Below are 23,243 nucleotides of genomic sequence, written 5' to 3'. Positions count from 1 at the left end.
GGCTTCACCCCGGCTGAACGAGCCTCTGCGGCGCTTCTATCAAACCGAACGCTCCGTCCTTTACGTCCCGCCTCTTTCAAACGGGTCGACCAATGAGAAGGCGCGAGGGCAACGGCGTAATTTAAATATTCATTATTTTTCGCGGGCTTTGAGCGTCACGTGGTCGTTCCGCGCGAAAAGCGGCTCCAGTCAGAAGGAAGTTTGTTCACGAGAGGCAGAAAGAAAAAGATCAGCAGCAACATGGCGGTGAGTTAAACCAGTTTAAACCAGTTAAAACCAGTTAAACTAACGAACCAGTTAAAAACAGTTAAACTAACGAACCAGTTAAACTAGCGAACCAGTTAAAACCAGTTAAAACGAACCAGTTAAACTAACGAACCAGTTCGCTGGTAGGAAGAGGCTGCTGTGTTAACTCCAGTTAAACTGACCAGTTAAACTGACCAGTTAAACTGAACTAATGAACCAGTTAAACTAACGAACCAGTTCGCTGGTAGGAAGAGGCTGCTCGTGTTAACTCCAGTTAAACTGACCAGTTAAACTGAACTAATGAACCAGTTAAACCAGTATTCTGCGTCATTATTAACGTGATTTAAATATTGATGTGTTTATAAACTCTAATGCGGTTTATTTGTCCTCATGCACTGTGTACTAGTACCTCATGATGAAGTACTCCTGTGTACTACTACCTCATGATGAAGTACTCCTGTGTACTACTACCTCATGATGAAGTACTCCTGTGTACTACTACCTCATGATGAAGTACTCCTGTGTACTACTACCTCATGATGAAGTACTCCTGTGTACTACTACCTCATGATGAAGTACTCCTGTGTACTACTACCTCATGATGAAGTCCTCCTGTGTACTACTACCTCATGATGAAGTACTCCTGTGTACTACTACCTCATGATGAAGTCCTCCTGTGTACTACTACCTCATGATGAAGTACTACTCTGTACTAGTACCTCATGTAGTGTGTACTACTACCTCTTGATGAAGTCCTCCTGTGTACTAGTACCTCATGTAGTGTGTACTACTACCTCTTGATGAAGTCCTCCTGTGTACTACTACCTCTTGATGAAGTCCTCCTGTGTACTAGTACCTCATGTAGTGTGTACTACTACCTCTTGATGAAGTCCTCCCTGTCCCAGGATTCCTCAGAGTCCTTCGGGCCCAGCAGCCCGGGTCCAGCCTCCAGGAGGGGGGACCTGACCTCCAGCCCCGGGCGAGACCTGCCCCCCTTTGAGGACGAGTCCGAGGGCCTGATGGGGGACGGGCTCCAGACCGACGAGGAGGGGGACGGGGACGGGGAGGAGCTGATCGGGGATGGCATGGAGAGGTGAGTCCTGACCCAGACCCCCAGGCGGTCTCCTGGTCCAGCTCAAGACCAGGAGACCGTCTGGTTCTTAGCTCAAGACCGGGAGACCGTCTGGTTCTTAGCTCAAGACCGGGAGACCGTCTGGTTCTTAGCTCAAGACCGGGAGACCGTCTGGTTCTTAGCTCAATACCGGGAGACCGTCTGGTTCTTAGCTCAAGACCGGGAGACCGTCTGGTTCTTAGCTCAAGACCGGGAGACCGTCTGGTTCTTAGCTCAAGACCGGGAGACCGTCTGGTTCTTAGCTCAAGACCGGGAGACCGTCTGGTTCTTAGCTTAAGACCAGATGACCAGGTGGTCGTAAGCTGGACCAGATGACCAACAGGTGGTCTCCTGGTCTTGAGCTGAACCAGATCTTCTTGCCTCCTCCCTCAGGGACTATCGAGCCATCCCGGCTCTGGACCAGTACGAGGCCGAGGGTCTGGACCTGGACGATGAGGACCTGTCGGAGATGTCGCCCGGAGCCCGGGCCGCCGCCGAGGAGACCATGAGGAGGAGGGACCGGGAGCAGGGGGTCAGCGGGAGACTGAGGAGAGGCCTGCTCTACGGTGAGGACCCCCGGGGACAGGAAGTGGTCCAGAGCCTCACACGAGTGGGTTCAGGTCCACGTGTATCAGACACACATTGTGGCCCCGGCTGTGGTCCAGGCCCCGGCTGTGGTCCAGGCCCCGGCTGTGGTCCCGGCTGTGGTCCCGGCTGTGGTCCCGGTCCAGGGGTTTCTGAAGACGCTGCATGAATGACATGTTTCTTCTTCGCGGTCCAGACAGCGAAGACGAGGATGACGAGCGGCCGGCGGCTCGGAGGAGACGTCTGGCCGAGCGAGCGGCGGAGGGAGAGGGAGAGGAGGAGGAGATGATCGAGAGCATCGAGAACCTGGAGGACATGAAGGTAGAACCCTAGACCTGCTGGTCTCTGACTCCTGGTCTCCAGAGACCAGAGTACTCTGAGTACATCGGAGTACTCTGCTGGTCCCTGGTCTCTGACTCCTGGTCTCTGCTGGTCTCTGACTCCTGGTCTCTGGTCTCTGCAGGGTCACACCGTGAGGGAGTGGGCCTCCATGGCCGCGCCCCGCCTGGAGATCCACAACCGCTTCAAGAACTTCCTGCGGACTCACGTGGACGAGAACGGCCACAACGTGTTCAAGGAGAAGATCAGCGACATGTGCAAAGGTGTGTGTGTGTGTGTGTGTGTGTGTGTGTGTGTGTGTGTGTGTGTGATGAGGGTCTTAAATCTCAGATCCTGGTCTGTGGTTCCAGAGAACAAGGAGAGTCTGGTGGTGAACTACGAAGATCTGGCAGCCAGAGAACACGTTCTGGCCTACTTCCTGCCAGAGGCTCCCACCGAGATGCTGAAGGTCAGTTTAGTCTGGTGGGGGGTCAGCTGGTCTCCAGGTGGTCTCCTGGTCTTCAGCTGGTCTCCTGGTCTTGACTGACCCAGGTCTGCTCCGGGTCCGCAGGTCTTTGATGAAGCTGCTAAAGAGGTGGTTCTGGCCATGTTCCCCAAGTACGACCGCATCGCCCACGAGATCCACGTCCGCATCTGCAACCTGCCGCTGGTGGAGGAGATCCGGTCCCTGAGGTACTAGTACTACTGACTGTGTACTAATACATGTAAACAGGAGATCCGGTCCCTGAGGTACTAGTACTACTGACTGTGTACTAATACATGTGAACAGGAGACCCGGTCCCTGAGGTACTAGTACTACTGACTGTGTACTAATACATGTGAACAGGAGACCCGGTGCCTGAGGTACTAGTACTACTGACTGTGTACTAATACATGTGAACAGGAGACCCGGTGCCTGAGGTACTAGTACTACTGACTGTGTACTAATACATGTGAACAGGAGACCCGGTGCCTGAGGTACTAGTACTACTGACTGTGTACTAATACATGTGAACAGGAGACCCGGTGCCTGAGGTACTAGTACTACTGACTGTGTACTAATACATGTGAACAGGAGACCCGGTGCCTGAGGTACTAGTACTACTGACTGTGTACTAATACATGTGAACAGGAGACCCGGTGCCTGAGGTACTAGTACTACTGACTGTGTACTAATACATGTGAACAGGAGACCCGGTGCCTGAGGTAAAGAACTGATAACGTAAACACTGACGTCCACACCTCGTCTGCAAGGTCACTCTGACATGCCGACAGAACGGCCTTCTGGGTAAGGTGCTGTATACACAGACAGAACGGCCCTCTGGGTAACCTCTGGCCCCGCCCCCTGCAGGCAGCTGCACCTGAACCAGCTGATCCGGACCAGCGGCGTGGTGAGCAGCTGCACCGGCGTGCTGCCGCAGCTCGGCATGGTGAAGTACGACTGCAACAAGTGCAGCTTCGTGCTGGGGCCCTTCTTCCAGAACCAGAACCAGGAGGTGAAGCCGGGCTCCTGCCCCGAGTGCCAGTCCCTGGGGCCCTTCGAGATCAACATGGAGGAGGTGAGGAGGAGGAGGAGGCGCTCTTCGTCTCGGCCGGCGCTCCGTCTCGGTGAACTGATTCTCCGTTCCTCCTGCAGACCGTGTACCAGAACTACCAGAGGATCACCATCCAGGAGAGTCCCGGCAAAGTCGCCGCCGGCCGCCTGCCGCGCTCCAAAGACGCCATCCTGCTGGCCGACCTGGTGGACCAGTGCAAGCCGGGCGACGAGATCGTGAGTTCGAGTCCCTAACCCTCCGCCTGCCAGGTCCCCGCCGCTCGGCCCGGCGTCGGTCAGGGTTCCTACGGAAACCTGGAACAGTCACGGAGATTTTGTTTAAATCACGAAATGTTGGTTTAAAGCCGTGTCGGTGACGCGTGGCGTTTGTGGTCCTCCAGGAGCTGACGGGGATCTACCACAACAACTACGACGGGTCCCTGAACATGGCCAACGGCTTCCCCGTGTTCGCCACCGTGATCTTAGCCAATCACGTGACGCGCAGGGACCAGGGCGCGGCCGTGGCCGAGCTCACCGACGAGGACGTCAGGGCCATCGTGGCGCTGTCCAAGGACGAGCGCATCGGGGAGCGGGTGAGTGGCGCCTCTAAACGGGCGCTCGGCTTTCCAGCGGTCCCTGAACGCATCGCGTGTGACGCAAGCCAAAACAAACCTTCAAATTGTGATATTTCATAAAAAGAAACTTTATTTTCGGCCCAGATGAACCGTTTACTTTCACCAGATTGTGTTGAAAACATTAAACTCTGAACTCAGTGAAACGATGATGGACATGTGACCAGCAGTCATGTGACCACAGATCAGAGCAACTCTGGAGAGGTTGTAAATATGTAAATAGTTTAATATATAAAACACGTAGAGCCTCATTTGTTTTCTTTGTAACATTGGAGACACATTTCATCTAGGGCTGAACGATTTGGGAAATTAATGTAATTGCCATTTTTTTACTCCAATATTGCAATTGCGATTTAATATACGATTTTTAATTTTTTTAATTTTATCCTCTCTTTTCCCCAACAAAGCATAATGAATGATTTAAATATGACCAACACAATATTAGATGCATTTAGTGTCAAATGTTCTTTCCCATTGGCTGGGCCTATTTGTTAGAATTAAATAAAAAGAGGAGTGGGAGGAAATATGAATTTATTTAATCCCATCCACTTTCCACAACTCAACATAATTTATATATTTTTACACACGATAATTTACCAATGGCAAGATGTAATCCGTGCCCAGAACACTGGCGCCTCGTCCCTTCACTGCGCCGTGCAGCCAGCGCCATGTCTGACGCCTTGTCTGTCGTGATGCAGACGTGTTTCTCCTCGTTGAGATCCCAGCTCCGAGGTTGAAACCTCCGTCAATAAAATGGACTGTCAGACTGTGGTGAGGCTCAGCTGTGCGGCTTGACCACAGATCAGTAGTGGTAGAAATAAAGTCCACCGTTTTAAGCTCCGTGGCGACTTTCTCTTTGCACGTTCTGTACAGCTCCGGTCTGGCAGTCTGACTGAAATGTGTACGGGGGTATCCTGTACCGTTCATAAGCGTTTTGATCAATGCCTTGGACCCAGGCTTGGTCACCGGGCTGAGAGGCATCACATCTTTGGCTATGAACTCGGTTATTGCCCGAGTGATTTCCCCGTGTCGTTGTGAATTACGTTCACATGGATTGACGCTTTCAAACATTTCGGTCAGTGATCCCTGTCTTGAGGTATTTGGCTTGTCTGGCGCACTGGTGCTCTGCATCTTGGCCATACAACTGTCATACGCTGATTTGTGGTGTTTTGTTAAGTGCTGTAACAAGTTTGTAGTGTTCCCCCGTGAAGTAGCAGCATGCTCTGCACGTCACCGGACGCTGCGCAGCATCTTCTTGTTTGAAACCAGAACAGCACGTCGGTGGTTCCACTCCACCGACGTGCTGTTCCTCTTCCAGACTAAAGTCTCAGCTGTGTCCCGTGGAGCCAGAGTTCATTGCGCAACAGGTTAACGGGCCGCATGAAAAGTTGATGCAGCCGAGTTCTCCGCTCTTTCGCTCGCGTCACGTGATGACGTTGTAATCGCGCACGTTGCGGTTAGAAAATCTCGTTTTATCATATTGCGATATTATCGCAAATGCAATTAATCGTTCAGCCCTAATTTCATCTCTTCCAGCGCTGCTGCTGGTGTAATAAGTTTAATACGTTTAATAAGTGACTTGTGAGAGGAGCTCGCTGTCTAACCCTCCCTCCGTCCCAGGTCTTCGCCAGCATGGCTCCGTCCATCTACGGCCACGAGGACATCAAGCGAGGTCTGGCCCTGGCGCTGTTCGGAGGAGAGCCCAAGAATCCAGGTGGGTTGGTCCTGAAGAAAGGGCTCTGAACTAAAGTCCTTCTGCTAAGAGACTCTGAACTAAAGTCCTTCTGCTAAGAGGCTCTGAACTAAAGTCCTTCTGCTAAGAGACTCTGAACTAAAGTCCTTCTGCTAAGAGGCTCTGAACTAAAGTCCTTCTGCTAAGAGACTCTGAACTAAAGTCCTTCTGTTAAGAGACTCTGAACTAAAGTCCTTCTGTTAACCAGACTCTGAACTAAAGTCCTTCTGTTAAGAGGCTCTGAACTAAAGTCCTTCTGTTTAGAGACTCTGAACTAAAGTCCTTCTGCTAAGAGGCTCTGAACTAAAGTCCTTCTGCTAAGAGGCTCTGAACTAAAGTCCTTCTGCTAACCAGACTCTTCTCCTCCAGGAGGGAAACACAAAGTTCGAGGAGACATCAACGTTCTTCTGTGTGGAGACCCGGGAACCGCCAAGTCCCAGTTCCTCAAGTACGTACCCACAGACCTTTACCCTCAGGGCTTGAGGTGACCTGTAACCTTGAGGTTTAACCTTGAGGTTTAACCTTGAGCTAACGTTTAACCTTGAGGTTTAACCTTGAGCTAGCGTTTAACCTTGAGGTTTAACCTTGAGCTAACGTTTAACCTTGAGGTTTAACCTTGAGCTAACATTTAACCTTGAGGTTTAACCTTGAGCTAACGTTTAACCTTGAGCTAACGTTTAACCTTGAGGTTTAACCTTGAGCTAACGTTTAACCTTGAGGTTTAACCGTGAGCTAACGTTTAACCTTGAGGTTTAACCTTGAGCTAACGTTTAACATTGAGGTTTAACATTGAGCTAACGTTTAACCTTGAGGTTTAACATTAAGCTAACGTTTAACCTTGAGGTTTAACCTTGAGGTTTAACATTGAGCTAACGTTTAACCTTGAGGTTTAACATTGAGCTAACGTTTAACCTTGAGGTTTAACCTTGAGGTTTAACATTGAGCTAACGTTTAACCTTGAGGTTTAACATTGAGCTAACGTTTAACCTTGAGGTTTAACCTTGAGCTAACGTTTAACCTTGAGGTTTAACCGTGAGCTAACGTTTAACCTTGAGGTTTAACCTTGAGCTAACGTTTAACATTGAGGTTTAACATTGAGCTAACGTTTAACCTTGAGGTTTAACATTAAGCTAACGTTTAACCTTGAGGTTTAACCTTGAGGTTTAACATTGAGCTAACGTTTAACCTTGAGGTTTAACATTGAGCTAACGTTTAACCTTGAGGTTTAACCTTGAGGTTTAACATTGAGCTAACGTTTAACCTTGAGGTTTAACATTGAGCTAACGTTTAACCTTGAGATGCTTCACCTCTGTATCCACAGCCGACACATTGGAGGAAAGTGTTTTCCTCCAGGTGTTCAAAAACAGACTTCTGCAGCAGCTTCCTCTAATAACTTTAAACTGGATTAAAGTTGCTCATATTAAATGAAAGATGTTCATGCGTGTGGAGTTGTTCATGCGTGTGGAGTTGTTCATGCGTGTGGAGTTGTTCATGCGTGTGCTGTCCTCAGGTACGTGGAGAAGGTGTCTTCCCGGGCCGTGTTCACCACGGGTCAGGGCGCCTCGGCGGTCGGCCTCACCGCCTACGTGCAGAGACACCCGGTGACCCGAGAGTGGACCCTGGAGGCCGGGGCGCTGGTGCTGGCCGACCGAGGGGTGTGTCTGATCGACGAGTTCGACAAGGTGAGCAGACACTCCCTGGCCCTCCTTCCTAACCCCTAGCCCCCCTTCCTAACTCCTAGCCCCCCTTCCTAACCCCTAGCCCTCCTTCCTAACCCCTAGCTCTCCTTCCTAACCCCTAGCTCTCCTTCCTAACCCCTAACCCTGACCCCTCACCCCCCGTGTCTCCCAGATGAACGACGCAGACCGGACCAGCATCCACGAGGCCATGGAGCAGCAGAGCATCTCCATCTCCAAAGCCGGCATCGTGACCTCGCTGCAGGCGCGCTGCACCATCATCGCCGCCTCCAACCCCATCGGTACGGAGCCTGAGGCTGGTTTAGCCAGAGTAGAGGCTGGTTTAGCCAGAGTAGAGGCTGGTTTAGCCAGAGTAGAGGCTGGTTTAGCTAGAGTAGAGGCTGGTTTAGCTAGAGTAGAGGCTGGTTTAGCTAGAGTAGAGGCTGGTTTAGCTAGAGTAGAGGCTGGTTTAGCTAGAGTAGAGGCTGGTTTAGCTAGAGTAGAGGCTGGTTTAGCTAGAGTAGAGGCTGGTTTAGCTAGGGTACAGGCTGGTTTAGTCAGAGTAGAGGCTGGTTTAGCTAGAGTAGAGGCTGGTTTAGCTAGAGTAGAGTCTGGTTTAGCTAGAGTAGAGTCTGGTTTAGCTAGGGTAGAGTCTGGTTTAGCTAGGGTAGAGGCTGGTTTAGCTAGGGTAGAGGCTGGTTTAGCTAGGGTAGAGGCTGGTTTAGCTAGGGTAGAGTCTGGTTTAGCTAGGGTAGAGGCTGGTTTAGCTAGGGTAGAGGCTGGTTTAGCTAGGGTAGAGGCTGGTTTAGCTAGGGTAGAGGCTGGTTTAGCTAGAGTAGAGGCTGGTTTAGCTAGGGTAGAGGCTGGTTTAGCTAGGGTAGAGTCTGGTTTAGCTAGGGTAGAGTCTGGTTTAGCTAGAGTAGAGGCTGGTTTAGCTAGGGTAGAGGCTGGTTTAGCTAGAGGCTGGTTTAGCTAGAGTAGAGGCTGGTTTAGCTAGGGTAGAGGCTGGTTTAGCTAGGGTAGAGGCTGGTTTAGCTAGGGTAGAGGCTGGTTTAGCTAGAGGCTGGTTTAGTTAGAGTCTGAGGCTGGTTTAGTTAGAGGAGAGGCTGGTTTAGTTAGAGGAGAGGCTGGTTTAGCTAGAGGAGAGGCTGGTTTAGCTAGAGGAGAGGCTGGTTTAGCTAGAGTAGAGGCTGGTTTAGTCAGAGTAGAGGCTGGTTTAGTCAGAGTAGAGGCTGGTTTAGTCAGAGTAGAGGCTGGTTTAGTCAGAGTAGTGGCTGGTTTAGTCAGAGTAGAGGCTGGTTTAGTCAAAATAGAGGCTGGTTTAGCTAGGGTACAGGCTGGTTTAGCTAGGGTACAGTCTGGTTTAGCTAGGGTACAGTCTGGTTTAGCTAGGGTAGAGGCTGGTTTAGCTAGGGTAGAGGCTGGTTTAGCTAGGGTAGAGGCTGGTTTAGCTAGAGTCTGGTTTAGCTAGAGTAGAGTCTGGTTTAGCTAGGGTACAGGCTGGTTTAGTTAGGGTAGAGGCTGGTTTAGCTAGGGTAGAGGCTGGTTTAGCTAGGGTAGAGGCTGGTTTAGCTAGAGTAGAGGCTGGTTTAGCTAGGGTAGAGGCTGGTTTAGTCAGAGTAGAGGCTGGTTTAGTCAGAGTAGAGGCTGGTTTAGTCAGAGTAGAGGCTGGTTTAGCTAGGGTAGAGGCTGGTTTAGCTAGGGTAGAGGCTGGTTTAGTCAGAGTAGAGGCTGGTTTAGCTAGAGTAGAGGCTGGTTTAGCTAGAGTAGAGGCTGGTTTAGTCAGAGTAGAGGCTGGTTTAGTCAGAGTAGAGGCTGGTTTAGTCAGAGTAGAGGCTGGTTTAGTCAGAGTAGAGGCTGGTTTAGTCAGAGTAGAGGCTGGTTTAGCTAGGGTAGAGGCTGGTTTAGCTAGGGTAGAGGCTGGTTTAGCTAGGGTAGAGGCTGGTTTAGCTAGAGGCTGGTTTAGTTAGAGTAGAGGCTGGTTTAGCTAGGGTAGAGGCTGGTTTAGCTAGGGTAGAGGCTGGTTTAGCTAGAGTAGAGGCTGGTTTAGCTAGGGTAGAGTCTGGTTTAGCTAGGGTAGAGTCTGGTTTAGCTAGGGTAGAGTCTGGTTTAGTTAGGGTAGAGTCTGGTTTAGCTAGGGTAGAGGCTGGTTTAGCTAGAGGCTGGTTTAGCTAGAGGCTGGTTTAGCTAGAGTAGAGGCTGGTTTAGCTAGGGTAGAGGCTGGTTTAGCTAGAGGCTGGTTTAGTTAGAGGCTGGTTTAGCTAGAGTAGAGGCTGGTTTAGTTAGAGTAGAGGCTGGTTTAGTTAGAGTCTGAGGCTGGTTTAGCTAGAGTAGAGGCTGAGGCTGGTTTAGCTAGAGTAGAGGCTGGTTTAGCTAGAGTAGAGTCTGGTTTAGCTAGAGTAGAGTCTGGTTTAGCTAGAGTAGAGTCTGGTTTAGCTAGGGTAGAGTCTGGTTTAGCTAGGGTAGAGGCTGGTTTAGCTAGGGTAGAGGCTGGTTTAGCTAGAGTAGAGGCTGGTTTAGCTAGGGTAGAGTCTGGTTTAGCTAGGGTAGAGTCTGGTTTAGCTAGGGTAGAGTCTGGTTTAGCTAGGGTAGAGGCTGGTTTAGCTAGGGTAGAGGCTGGTTTAGCTAGGGTAGAGGCTGGTTTAGCTAGGGTAGAGGCTGGTTTAGCTAGGGTAGAGGCTGGTTTAGCTAGAGTAGAGGCTGGTTTAGCTAGGGTAGAGGCTGGTTTAGCTAGGGTAGAGTCTGGTTTAGCTAGGGTAGAGGCTGGTTTAGCTAGGGTAGAGTCTGGTTTAGCTAGGGTAGAGGCTGGTTTAGCTAGGGTAGAGGCTGGTTTAGCTAGAGGCTGGTTTAGCTAGAGTAGAGGCTGGTTTAGCTAGGGTAGAGGCTGGTTTAGCTAGGGTAGAGGCTGGTTTAGCTAGGGTAGAGGCTGGTTTAGCTAGGGTAGAGGCTGGTTTAGCTAGAGGCTGGTTTAGTTAGAGGCTGGTTTAGTTAGAGTCTGAGGCTGGTTTAGTTAGAGGAGAGGCTGGTTTAGTTAGAGGAGAGGCTGGTTTAGCTAGAGGAGAGGCTGGTTTAGCTAGAGGAGAGGCTGGTTTAGTCAGAGTAGAGGCTGGTTTAGTCAGAGTAGAGGCTGGTTTAGTCAGAGTAGAGGCTGGTTTAGTCAGAGTAGAGGCTGGTTTAGCTAGGGTACAGGCTGGTTTAGCTAGGGTACAGGCTGGTTTAGCTAGGGTACAGGCTGGTTTAGCTAGGGTACAGTCTGGTTTAGCTAGGGTAGAGGCTGGTTTAGCTAGGGTAGAGGCTGGTTTAGCTAGGGTAGAGGCTGGTTTAGCTAGAGTCTGGTTTAGCTAGAGTAGAGTCTGGTTTAGCTAGGGTACAGGCTGGTTTAGTTAGGGTAGAGGCTGGTTTAGCTAGGGTAGAGGCTGGTTTAGCTAGGGTAGAGGCTGGTTTAGCTAGAGTAGAGGCTGGTTTAGCTAGGGTAGAGGCTGGTTTAGTCAGAGTAGAGGCTGGTTTAGTCAGAGTAGAGGCTGGTTTAGTCAGAGTAGAGGCTGGTTTAGCTAGGGTAGAGGCTGGTTTAGCTAGGGTAGAGGCTGGTTTAGTCAGAGTAGAGGCTGGTTTAGCTAGAGTAGAGGCTGGTTTAGTCAGAGTAGAGGCTGGTTTAGTCAGAGTAGAGGCTGGTTTAGTCAGAGTAGAGGCTGGTTTAGCTAGGGTAGAGGCTGGTTTAGCTAGGGTAGAGGCTGGTTTAGCTAGGGTAGAGGCTGGTTTAGCTAGAGGCTGGTTTAGTTAGAGTAGAGGCTGGTTTAGCTAGGGTAGAGGCTGGTTTAGCTAGGGTAGAGGCTGGTTTAGCTAGAGTAGAGGCTGGTTTAGCTAGGGTAGAGGCTGGTTTAGCTAGGGTAGAGGCTGGTTTAGCTAGGGTAGAGTCTGGTTTAGCTAGGGTAGAGGCTGGTTTAGCTAGGGTAGAGTCTGGTTTAGCTAGGGTAGAGTCTGGTTTAGCTAGGGTAGAGGCTGGTTTAGCTAGAGTAGAGGCTGGTTTAGCTAGGGTACAGGCTGGTTTAGTTAGGGTAGAGTCTGGTTTAGTTAGGGTAGAGTCTGGTTTAGCTAGGGTAGAGGCTGGTTTAGCTAGAGGCTGGTTTAGTTAGAGTCTGAGGCTGGTTTAGCTAGAGTAGAGGCTGAGGCTGGTTTAGTTAGAGTAGAGGCTGGTTTAGTTAGAGGCTGAGGCTGGTTTAGTTAGAGTAGAGGCTGGTTTAGTTAGAGTCTGAGGCTGGTTTAGTTAGAGTCTGAGGCTGGTTTAGTTAGAGTAGAGGCTGAGGCTGGTTTAGCTAGAGTAGAGGCTGAGGCTGGTTTAGCTAGTCCCTCTGAGAGGCTTACGGCGTCCATCTTGTCTGCAGGCGGCCGGTACGACCCGTCTCTCACCTTCTCTGAGAACGTGGACCTGACGGAGCCCATCGTGTCTCGCTTTGACGTGCTGTGTGTCGTCAGGGACACCGTGGACCCTGTGCAGGTACACACACACACACACACACACACACACACACACACACTCTCTCTCTCTCTCTCTCTCTCTCTCTCTCTCTCTCTCTCTCTCTCTCTCTCCTCTCTCTCTCTCTCTCTCTCTCTCTCTCTCTCTAAAACGCTCCTCTCTGCTGATTGGCTGCTCCTCCAGGACGAGATGCTGGCGCGCTTCGTGGTTGGCTCCCACATCAAGCATCACCCCAGCAACAAGGAAGGGGGCGTGGCCTTGGAGGACGTGGTGTTGCCCAACACGTCCGACGTGCCGCCCATCCCGCAGCAGCTGCTGAGGAAGTACCTGATCTACGCCAAGGAGCGGGTATGTGGAGTCTCCCACGGCCCCTGAACACATCATTCAGTTCTCTGCTTCTTTTATTCTGTCGTTTTCATAAAGGTCAGAAGGTCCATTGATCTGATCAGCAGCTCTTCAACTCTTCTAGTGCGGAGAAGTAAACTAGCATTACATAAGTCCTCCAGTATTTCCACGTGATCCAACGGACTCTGAACGCTAAGAAGCGCAGCTTCTCAACATCAGTTCTGTAATCTCAGTTTTGGTCAAATCTGTTTCTTTACTTTTACGTTTCTACACTGTTTTAAGCCTTAAGAACGTATAATAAGGACAAATACTGAACGTTACATTTCTCCTGAATAAAGGAGCAACATAAGTGAGCCAAAGGAAACCTGTTTGACATGTTCATTAAAACAAGACGAGGACCAGGTCATCACTGATGTCGGAGGGTTCAGCTGAACGCCGCGTTCTCATGGCGCTGTCCGTTCAGTCGGAGAACGTTGGAGAACGTTGGAGAACGTTGGAGAACGTGTTCCGGTCTCTGGGCTTAAGGGAGGAGTGAGTGTTGATGACTTCCTTCCCGTCTGCAGATTCATCCCAAGCTGAACCAGATGGACCAGGACAAGGTGGCCCGCATCTACAGCGACCTGCGGAAAGAGTCCATGGTGCGTCCCGGGACCCTGTGACCTTGTGACTTGTCCCCCGACGTTTGTAGTGACCTCTGTTCTCCGCTGCAGGCGACGGGCAGCATCCCCATCACGGTGCGGCACATCGAGTCCATGATCCGCATGGCGGAGGCCCACGCCAAGCTGCACCTGAGGGACTACGTGCTGGAGGACGACGTCAACATGGCCATCCGCGTCATGCTGGAGAGCTTCATCGACACGCAGAAGTTCAGCGTGATGAGGAGCATGAGGAAGGTGTGTGTGTGTGTGTGTGTGTGGCCCTTAATGAGCGCTGGTCTGTGACCTTCAGGGACCCCTAACGACCCTAACGACCCGTCTCTGCAGACCTTCTCCCGGTACCTGGCCTTCCGGCGGGACAACAACGAGCTGCTGCTCTTCATCCTCAAGCAGCTGGTGGCCGAGCAGGTGGCCTACCAGAGGAACCGCTACGGGGTCCAGAGCGACACGGTGGAGGTGCTGGAGAAAGACCTGCAGGACAAGGTGAGGGGGGGGGGGCTGCAGGACAAGGTGAGGGGGGGGGGGGCTGCAGGACAAGGTGAGGGGGGGGGGGCTGCAGGACAAGGTGAGGGGGGGGGCTGCAGGACAAGGTGAGGGGGGGGGGGGCTGCAGGACAAGGTGAGGGGGGGGGCTGCAGGACAAGGTGAGGGGGGGGGCTGCAGGACAAGGTGAGGGGGAGACCTTTCCTCCTCCTCCTCTTCTTCCTCCTCTTCCTCCTGTATAACCTCTTCCTCCTGTATAACCACCTCCTCTTCCTCCTCCTCTTCCTCAGGCCAGGCAGATCAACATCCACAGTCTCTCCTCGTTCTACGACAGCGATCTCTTTCGCTCCAACAAGTTGAGTCATGACGGGAAGAAGAAGCTGATCCTGCAGCAGTTCTAGAGGCCCCGCCCCTTTCCTGCAGCGACCAATCCCCACGCTGGCCTGCAGGAGGAGGCGGGGCTTCCTGTAGCCAGAGGACGTTTAGTAAAAGAACAAATGAATAAAGACCTGAATGAAAAGTAATTGAGACTTAAACTCTGGAGGCCGTTTGTAAATAGATGTACATGTTTGTTGTTGTTGAGGCTTTGAAGTGAACGTAGCAGAAAGTTATGAAATGTTATTAAACTGGTTTGTTCAACTCGTCTCCGTCATGAACTCAGTCTGTTAAAGTACATTTCAGACCTGCAAAACGTCATCCACATGAATCTGCAGGTCAGAAGAGGTTTAGTTTAGTTTGAGGAAAGCTGGGGTCTGATCTTCAATACAACATCTTTGATGAGTCTTAGCCAACCAGAGGTAAGATGTCTTCATCTCCCTCAGACTGGTTTTAATGAAGCTAGTCGGCTTTATCACGTTAGCTAGCATGTTGGGTTGTGTGTTGTCGTTAAAGTTGTGTTACACTGAATGCATCACGAGTAGTAATACACTCGGGACTAAATGTCTGCATATTTATTTTATTTAATCAAAAATAAATGCAAATCAAAATTCAAACGTTAAAGAAAAAGTATCGATCAAAAGAGAACTACTCAAAGTATTGGCATCAAAATGTACTGCAAGTACCAGAAGTACTCACTATTCAGAATAATGTAGATACTGTTGTACTCGTCTCATTGGTGCTTAATATCTATTTCTCTATGGTTTTAAATATTTCTCCATTAAACCCACTTTGTTTTGGGTGAATTAAATACAATGTTTTATTATTATGAATGCAGTCATGTGTTCACCGCCTTCATGCAGCAGCTGCTAAAGGTGGAGCTCGTTTTAAACACTATAAAAACCACTAAACTATTTACGAGGAGCACCTGAACGCGTCCTTCAGCCTCAGCAGGGACAGCGGCCCCCAGCGGCCAGCGGGCAGCACTACACCCTGCAGCTGCGGCCAGGCGCGGAGTCCAGCGTCGCGCTGCAGCAGATCAGACCCCGCTGTCTGTCTGTCGCTCTGCCTCTCTGTCTGTCGCTCTGTCTGTCGCTCTGCCTCTCTCTCTGTCGCTCTGTCTCTGTCTGTCGCTCTGCCTGTAGCTCTGTCGCTCTGCCTGTCTGTAGCTCTGTCTGTAGCTCTGTCGCTCTGGCCGGACCCCCAGTGCCCGCACGCCGCAGACAGGACAGTCTCTCCGGCAGAGAGCGTCTTCCTCTCGGCCTCCGCTGACATCCAGAGACGTGGGAGAGGAGGAAGAGGAGGAAGAGGAGGAGGAAGAAGCTGCCGCAGACATGCCGGGCCTGCTCTTCATCATCACACTGACCGGTGAGTTTCATTTCATCCAGACAGGAACTAACAACATGAATATGTTCATTTATATATGTTCTTCATCAATAACTTATTTTGAATTTGGAGCATCGCCAGCAGTTACATATATATATATATATATATATATATATATATATATATATATATATATATATATATACATATATATATATATATATATATATATATATATATATATATATGCATGCGTGTGTGTATATGCAGCTAGTTACTAAAATGGTTAACTGGTGTAAACTCAACAATATCTGTTTTATCCTGATGATGAAACATTCTGAAGAGAGGAGGTTGAGGAAGAGGAGGGTGAGGAAGAGGAGGAGGAAGAGGAGGGTGAACCCTCTGTCGGGGCTTTGGGGGAGGGGACCCGGCCTGTAAGCTGGTCTGAGGTCTGAGGGGCTTTAGGGGCAACACCACCAACACTCAGAAACACAAAATCCGAAGTAAAACAATCTTTAAACATATTATTTATTTTTCCGGGTGTCATGTGGTCATACAGGCATCATGTGGTCATACAGGAGTCATGTGGTCATACAGGAGTCATGCGGTCATACAGGAGTCATGTGGTCATACAGGCATCATGTGGTCATACAGGCATCATGTGGTCATACAGGAGTCATGTGGTCATACAGGAGTCATGTGGTCATACAGGAGTCATGCGGTCATACAGGAGTCATGCGGTCATACAGGCATCATGCGGTCACACAGGAGTCATGTGGTCATACAGGCATCATGCGGTCACACAGGAGTCATGTGGTCATACAGGCATCATGCGGTCACACAGGCATCATGCGGTCATACAGGAGTCATGTGGTCATACAGGCGTCATGCAGGCATCATGCGGTCATACAGGAGTCATGCGGTCATACAGGCGTCATGCGGTCATACAGGAGTCATGTGGTCATACAGGAGTCATGTGGTCATACAGGAGTCATGCGGTCATACAGGCATCATGTGGTCATACAGGAGTCATGCGGTCACACAGGCATCATGCGGTCATACAGGAGTCATGTGGTCATACAGGCGTCATGCAGGCATCATGCGGTCATACAGGAGTCATGCGGTCATACAGGCGTCATGCGGTCATACAGGAGTCATGCGGTCATACAGGAGTCATGCGGTCATACAGGCATCATGCGGTCACACAGGAGTCATGTGGTCATACAGGCATCATGCGGTCACACAGGAGTCATGTGGTCATACAGGCATCATGCGGTCACACAGGCATCATGCGGTCATACAGGAGTCATGTGGTCATACAGGCGTCATGCAGGCATCATGCGGTCATACAGGAGTCATGCGGTCATACAGGCGTCATGCGGTCATACAGGAGTCATGTGGTCATACAGGAGTCATGTGGTCATACAGGAGTCATGCGGTCATACAGGCATCATGTGGTCATACAGGAGTCATGCGGTCACACAGGCATCATGCGGTCATACAGGAGTCATGTGGTCATACAGGCGTCATGCAGGCATCATGCGGTCATACAGGAGTCATGCGGTCATACAGGCGTCATGCGGTCATACAGGAGTCATGTGGTCATACAGGAGTCATGCGGTCATACAGGCATCATGTGGTCACACAGGAGTCATGCGGTCATACAGGAGTCATGCGGTCATACAGGCATCATGTGGTCATACAGGAGTCATGCGGTCATACAGGAGTCATGTGGTCATACAGGAGTCATGCGGTCATACAGGCATCATGTGGTCATACAGGAGTCATGCGGTCATACAGGAGTCATGTGGTCATACAGGAGTCATGCGGTCACACAGGCATCATGCGGTCATACAGGAGTCATGCGGTCATACAGGCATCATGTGGTCATACAGGCGTCATGCAGGCATCATGCGGTCATACAGGAGTCATGCGGTCATACAGGCGTCATACAGGCGTCATGTGGTCATACAGGAGTCATGCGGTCATACAGGCATCATGCGGTCACACAGGAGTCATGTGGTCATACAGGCGTCATGCGGTCATACAGGAGTCATGCGGTCATACAGGCATCATGCGGTCACACAGGAGTCATGTGGTCATACAGGCATCATGCGGTCACACAGGAGTCATGTGGTCACACAGGCATCATGCGGTCACACAGGCATCATGCGGTCATACAGGAGTCATGTGGTCATACAGGCGTCATGCAGGCATCATGCGGTCATACAGGAGTCATGCGGTCATACAGGCGTCATGCGGTCATACAGGAGTCATGTGGTCATACAGGAGTCATGTGGTCATACAGGAGTCATGCGGTCATACAGGCATCATGTGGTCATACAGGAGTCATGCGGTCACACAGGCATCATGCGGTCATACAGGAGTCATGTGGTCATACAGGCGTCATGCAGGCATCATGCGGTCATACAGGAGTCATGCGGTCATACAGGCGTCATGCGGTCATACAGGAGTCATGTGGTCATACAGGAGTCATGCGGTCATACAGGCATCATGTGGTCACACAGGAGTCATGCGGTCATACAGGAGTCATGCGGTCATACAGGCATCATGTGGTCATACAGGAGTCATGCGGTCATACAGGAGTCATGTGGTCATACAGGAGTCATGCGGTCATACAGGCATCATGTGGTCATACAGGAGTCATGCGGTCATACAGGAGTCATGTGGTCATACAGGAGTCATGCGGTCACACAGGCATCATGCGGTCATACAGGAGTCATGCGGTCATACAGGCATCATGTGGTCATACAGGCGTCATGCAGGCATCATGCGGTCATACAGGAGTCATGCGGTCATACAGGCGTCATACAGGCGTCATGTGGTCATACAGGCGTCATGCAGGCATCATGCGGTCATACAGGAGTCATGCGGTCATACAGGCATCATGTGGTCATACAGGAGTCATGCGGTCATACAGGCGTCATGTGGTCATACAGGCGTCATGCAGGCATCATGTGGTCATACAGGCGTCATGCAGGCATCATGCGGTCATACAGGCATCATGCGGTCATACAGGCGTCATGCAGGCATCATGTGGTCATACAGGCGTCATGCAGGCATCATGTGGTCATACAGGCGTCATGTGGTCATACAGGCGTCATGTGGTCATACAGGCATCATGTGGTCATACAGGCGTCATGCGGGCATCATGCGGTCATACAGGCGTCATGCGGGCATCATGCGGTCATACAGGCGTCATGCGGGCATCATGCGGTCATACAGGCGTCATGTCGCCGTCATGCAGGCATCATGCGGTCATACAGGCGTCATGTGGGCGTCATGTAGGCATCATGCGGTCATACAGGCGTCATGTGGGCGTCATGCAGGCATCATGCGGTCATACAGGCGTCATGTGGGCGTCATGTAGGCATCATGCGGTCATACAGGCGTCATGTGGGCGTCATGCAGGCATCATGCGGTCATACAGGCGTCATGTGGGCGTCATGTAGGCATCATGCGGTCATACAGGCGTCATGTGGGCGTCATGTAGGCATCATGCGGTCATACAGGCGTCATGTCGCCGTCATGCAGGCATCATGCAGTCATACAGGCGTCATGTGGGCGTCATGTGGGCGTCATGCAGGCATCATGCGGTCATACAGGCGTCATGTGGGCGTCATGTGGGCGTCATACAGGCGTCATGTGGTCATACAGGCATCATGTGGTCATACAGGCGTCATGCAGGCATCATGCGGTCATACAGGCGTCATGCGGGCATCATGCGGTCATACAGGCGTCATGCGGGCATCATGCGGTCATACAGGCGTCATGCGGGCATCATGCGGTCATACAGGCGTCATGTCGCCGTCATGCAGGCATCATGCGGTCATACAGGCGTCATGTGGGCGTCATGTAGGCATCATGCGGTCATACAGGCGTCATGTGGGCGTCATGCAGGCATCATGCGGTCATACAGGCGTCATGTGGGCGTCATGTAGGCATCATGCGGTCATACAGGCGTCATGTGGGCGTCATGCAGGCATCATGCGGTCATACAGGCGTCATGTGGGCGTCATGTAGGCATCATGCGGTCATACAGGCGTCATGTGGGCGTCATGTAGGCATCATGCGGTCATACAGGCGTCATGTCGCCGTCATGCAGGCATCATGCGGTCATACAGGCGTCATGTGGGCGTCATGTAGGCATCATGCGGTCATACAGGCGTCATGTCGCCGTCATGCAGGCATCATGCAGTCATACAGGCGTCATGTGGGCGTCATGCAGGCATCATGCGGTCATACAGGCATCATGTCGGTGTCATGCAGGAATCATGCGGTCATACAGGCGTCATGTAGGCATCATGCGGTCATACAGGCGTCATGCAGGCGTCATGTGGATGTCATGCAGGATTCATGCGGTCATACAGGCATCATGTCGGTGTCATGCAGGAATCATGCGGTCATACAGGCGTCATGCAGGCCTCATGTGGGCGTCATGCAGGATTCATGCGGTCATACAGGCATCATGTCGGCGTCATACAGGAATCATGCGGTCATACAGGCATCATGTGGGCGTCATGTAGGCATCATGCGGTCATACAGGCGTCATGTCGCCGTCATGCAGGCATCATGCGGTCATACAGGCGTCATGTGGGCGTCATGTAGGCATCATGCGGTCATAAAGGCGTCATGTGGGCGTCATGCAGGATTCATGCGGTCATACAGGCGTCATGTAGGCATCATGCGGTCATACAGACGTCATGTGGGCGTCATGTAGGCATAATGCGGTCATACAGGCGTCATGTGGGCGTCATGCAGGATTCATGCGGTCATACAGGCGTCATGTGGGCGTCATGCAGGATTCATGCGGTCATACAGGCGTCATGTCGGTGTCATGCAGGAATCATGCGGTCATACAAGCGTCATGTAGGCATCATGCGGTCATACAGGCGTCATGCAGGCGTCATGTGGATGTCATGCAGGATTCATGCGGTCATACAGGCATCATGTCGGTGTCATGCAGGAATCATGCGGTCATACAAGCGTCATGTAGGCATCATGCGGTCATACAGGCGTCATGCAGGCGTCATGTGGATGTCATGCAGGATTCATGCGGTCATACAGGCATCATGTCGGTGTCATGCAGGAATCATGCGGTCATACAGGCGTCATGTAGGCATCATGCGGTCATACAGGCGTCATGCAGGCGTCATGTGGATGTCATGCAGGATTCATGCGGTCATACAGGCATCATGTCGGTGTCATGCAGGAATCATGCGGTCATACAGGCGTCATGTAGGCATCATGCGGTCATACAGGCGTCATGCAGGCGTCATGTGGATGTCATGCAGGATTCATGCGGTCATACAGGCGTCATGCAGGCGTCATGTGGGGGTCATGTAGGCATCATGCGGTCATACAGGCGTCATGTAGGCATCATGCGGTCATACAGGAGTCATGCAGGCGTCATGTGGATGTCATGCAGGATTCATGCGGTCATACAGGCGTCATACAGGCGTCATGCAGGCGTCATGTGGGGGTCATGTAGGCATCATGCGGTCATACAGGAGTCATGCGGTCATACAGGCATCATGTGGTCATACAGGCGTCATGTGGTCATACAGGCGTCATGCAGGCATCATGCGGTCATACAGGCATCATGCGGTCACACAGGCATCATGCGGTCATACAGGAGTCATGCGGTCATACAGGAGTCATGCGGTCATACAGGAGTCATGCGGTCATACAGGAGTCATGTGGTCATACAGGCGTCATGTGGTCATACAGGAGTCATGCGGTCATACAGGCATCATGTGGTCATACAGGCGTCATGTGGTCATACAGGCGTCATGCAGGCATCATGCGGTCATACAGGCATCATGCGGTCACACAGGCATCATGCGGTCATACAGGAGTCATGCGGTCATACAGGCATCATGTGGTCATACAGGCGTCATGTGGTCATACAGGCGTCATGCAGGCATCATGCGGTCATACAGGCATCATGCGGTCATACAGGCGTCATGCGGTCATACAGGCATCATGTGGTCATACAGGCGTCATGCGGTCATACAGGCGTCATGCAGGCATCATGCGGTCATACAGGCGTCATGCGGGCATCATGCGGTCATACAGGCGTCATGCGGGCATCATGCGGTCATACAGGCGTCATGCGGTCATACAGGCGTCATGCGGGCATCATGCGGTCATACAGGCGTCATGCGGGCATCATGCGGTCATACAGGCGTCATGCAGGCATCATGCGGTCATACAGGCGTCATGTCGCCGTCATGCAGGCATCATGCGGTCATACAGGCGTCATGTGGGCGTCATGTAGGCATCATGCGGTCATACAGGCGTCATGTGGGCGTCATGTAGGCATCATGCGGTCATACAGGCGTCATGCAGGCATCATGCGGTCATACAGGCGTCATGCAGGCATCATGCGGTCATACAGGCGTCATGCGGGCATCATGCGGTCATACAGGCGTCATGTAGGCATCATGCGGTCATACAGGAGTCATGCGGTCATACAGGCATCATGTGGTCATACAGGCATCATGTGGTCATACAGGCGTCATGCAGGCATCATGCGGTCATACAGGCATCATGCGGTCACACAGGCATCATGCGGTCATACAGGAGTCATGCGGTCATACAGGCATCATGTGGTCATACAGGCGTCATGTGGTCATACAGGCGTCATGCAGGCATCATGCGGTCATACAGGCATCATGCGGTCATACAGGCGTCATGCGGTCATACAGGCATCATGTGGTCATACAGGCGTCATGTGGTCATACAGGCGTCATGCAGGCATCATGCGGTCATACAGGCGTCATGCGGGCATCATGCGGTCATACAGGCGTCATGCGGGCATCATGCGGTCATACAGGCGTCATGCGGTCATACAGGCGTCATGCGGGCATCATGCGGTCATACAGGCGTCATGCGGGCATCATGCGGTCATACAGGCGTCATGCAGGCATCATGCGGTCATACAGGCGTCATGTCGCCGTCATGCAGGCATCATGCGGTCATACAGGCGTCATGTGGGCGTCATGTAGGCATCATGCGGTCATACAGGCGTCATGTGGGCGTCATGTAGGCATCATGCGGTCATACAGGCGTCATGCAGGCATCATGCGGTCATACAGGCGTCATGCAGGCATCATGCGGTCATACAGGCGTCATGCGGGCATCATGCGGTCATACAGGCGTCATGCAGGCATCATGCGGTCATACAGGCGTCATGTCGCCGTCATGCAGGCATCATGCGGTCATACAGGCGTCATGCAGGATTCATGCGGTCATACAGGCGTCATGTCGCCGTCATGCAGGCATCATGCGGTCATACAGGCGTCATGTGGGCGTCATGTAGGCATCATGCGGTCATACAGGCGTCATGTCGCCGTCATGCAGGCATCATGCGGTCATACAGGCGTCATGTGGGCGTCATGTAGGCATCATGCGGTCATACAGGCGTCATGTCGCCGTCATGCAGGCATCATGCGGTCATACAGGCGTCATGTGGGCGTCATGCAGGCATCATGCGGTCATACAGGCGTCATGTGGGCGTCATGTAGGCATCATGCGGTCATAAAGGCGTCATGTGGGCGTCATGCAGGATTCATGCGGTCATACAGGCGTCATGCAGGCCTCATGTGGGCGTCATGCAGGATTCATGCGGTCATACAGGCATCATGTCGGCGTCATACAGGCATCATGTGGGCGTCATGTAGGCATCATGCGGTCATACAGGCGTCATGTAGGCATCATGCGGTCAT

At 51.6% G+C, this 23,243-nt stretch overlaps 2 protein-coding genes across 2 annotated transcripts in view; both read left to right on the top strand.

Annotated features, from left to right (window-relative positions):
* The first annotated feature begins 205 nt into the window (after positions 1-205).
* Positions 206-14,426, top strand: mcm2 (minichromosome maintenance complex component 2). Its single transcript, XM_079217793.1, has 20 exons — positions 206-246; positions 1,152-1,339; positions 1,751-1,923; positions 2,139-2,263; positions 2,406-2,544; positions 2,632-2,729; positions 2,832-2,953; positions 3,612-3,819; positions 3,897-4,031; positions 4,196-4,387; positions 6,047-6,140; positions 6,528-6,606; positions 7,669-7,840; positions 8,010-8,136; positions 12,217-12,329; positions 12,492-12,656; positions 13,217-13,291; positions 13,364-13,546; positions 13,637-13,792; positions 14,082-14,426. Exons 1-20 carry the CDS (start codon positions 241-243, stop codon positions 14,190-14,192), a joined length of 2,661 nt encoding a protein of 886 aa, XP_079073919.1. The 5' UTR covers positions 206-240; the 3' UTR covers positions 14,193-14,426.
* A 66-nt stretch (positions 14,427-14,492) lies between these two features.
* Positions 14,493-23,243, top strand: part of podxl2 (podocalyxin-like 2) — a gene marked incomplete at its 5' end in the record, with an annotated part of 37,971 nt that continues 29,220 nt past the window's right edge. The window contains 2 exon segments of the mRNA XM_079218148.1: positions 14,493-14,504; positions 15,348-15,534. Coding sequence (XP_079074274.1) covers positions 14,493-14,504; positions 15,348-15,534 — 199 coding nt within the window.

This window comes from Taurulus bubalis (assembly GCF_910589615.1).
Source record: "Taurulus bubalis genome assembly, chromosome: 5".
Classification (NCBI taxonomy): domain Eukaryota; kingdom Metazoa; phylum Chordata; class Actinopteri; order Perciformes; family Cottidae; genus Taurulus; species Taurulus bubalis.
This window is presented reverse-complemented; position numbering and strand designations above follow the sequence as displayed.

Excerpts from the sequence above, each read along its gene's own strand:
- mcm2 (XM_079217793.1), top strand. Across the intron at positions 4,388-6,046 it reads ACGAGCGCATCGGGGAGCGG|GTCTTCGCCAGCATGGCTCC; the intron begins GTGAGTGGCGCC and ends CCTCCGTCCCAG. Across the intron at positions 12,657-13,216 it reads TGATCTACGCCAAGGAGCGG|ATTCATCCCAAGCTGAACCA; the intron begins GTATGTGGAGTC and ends TCCCGTCTGCAG.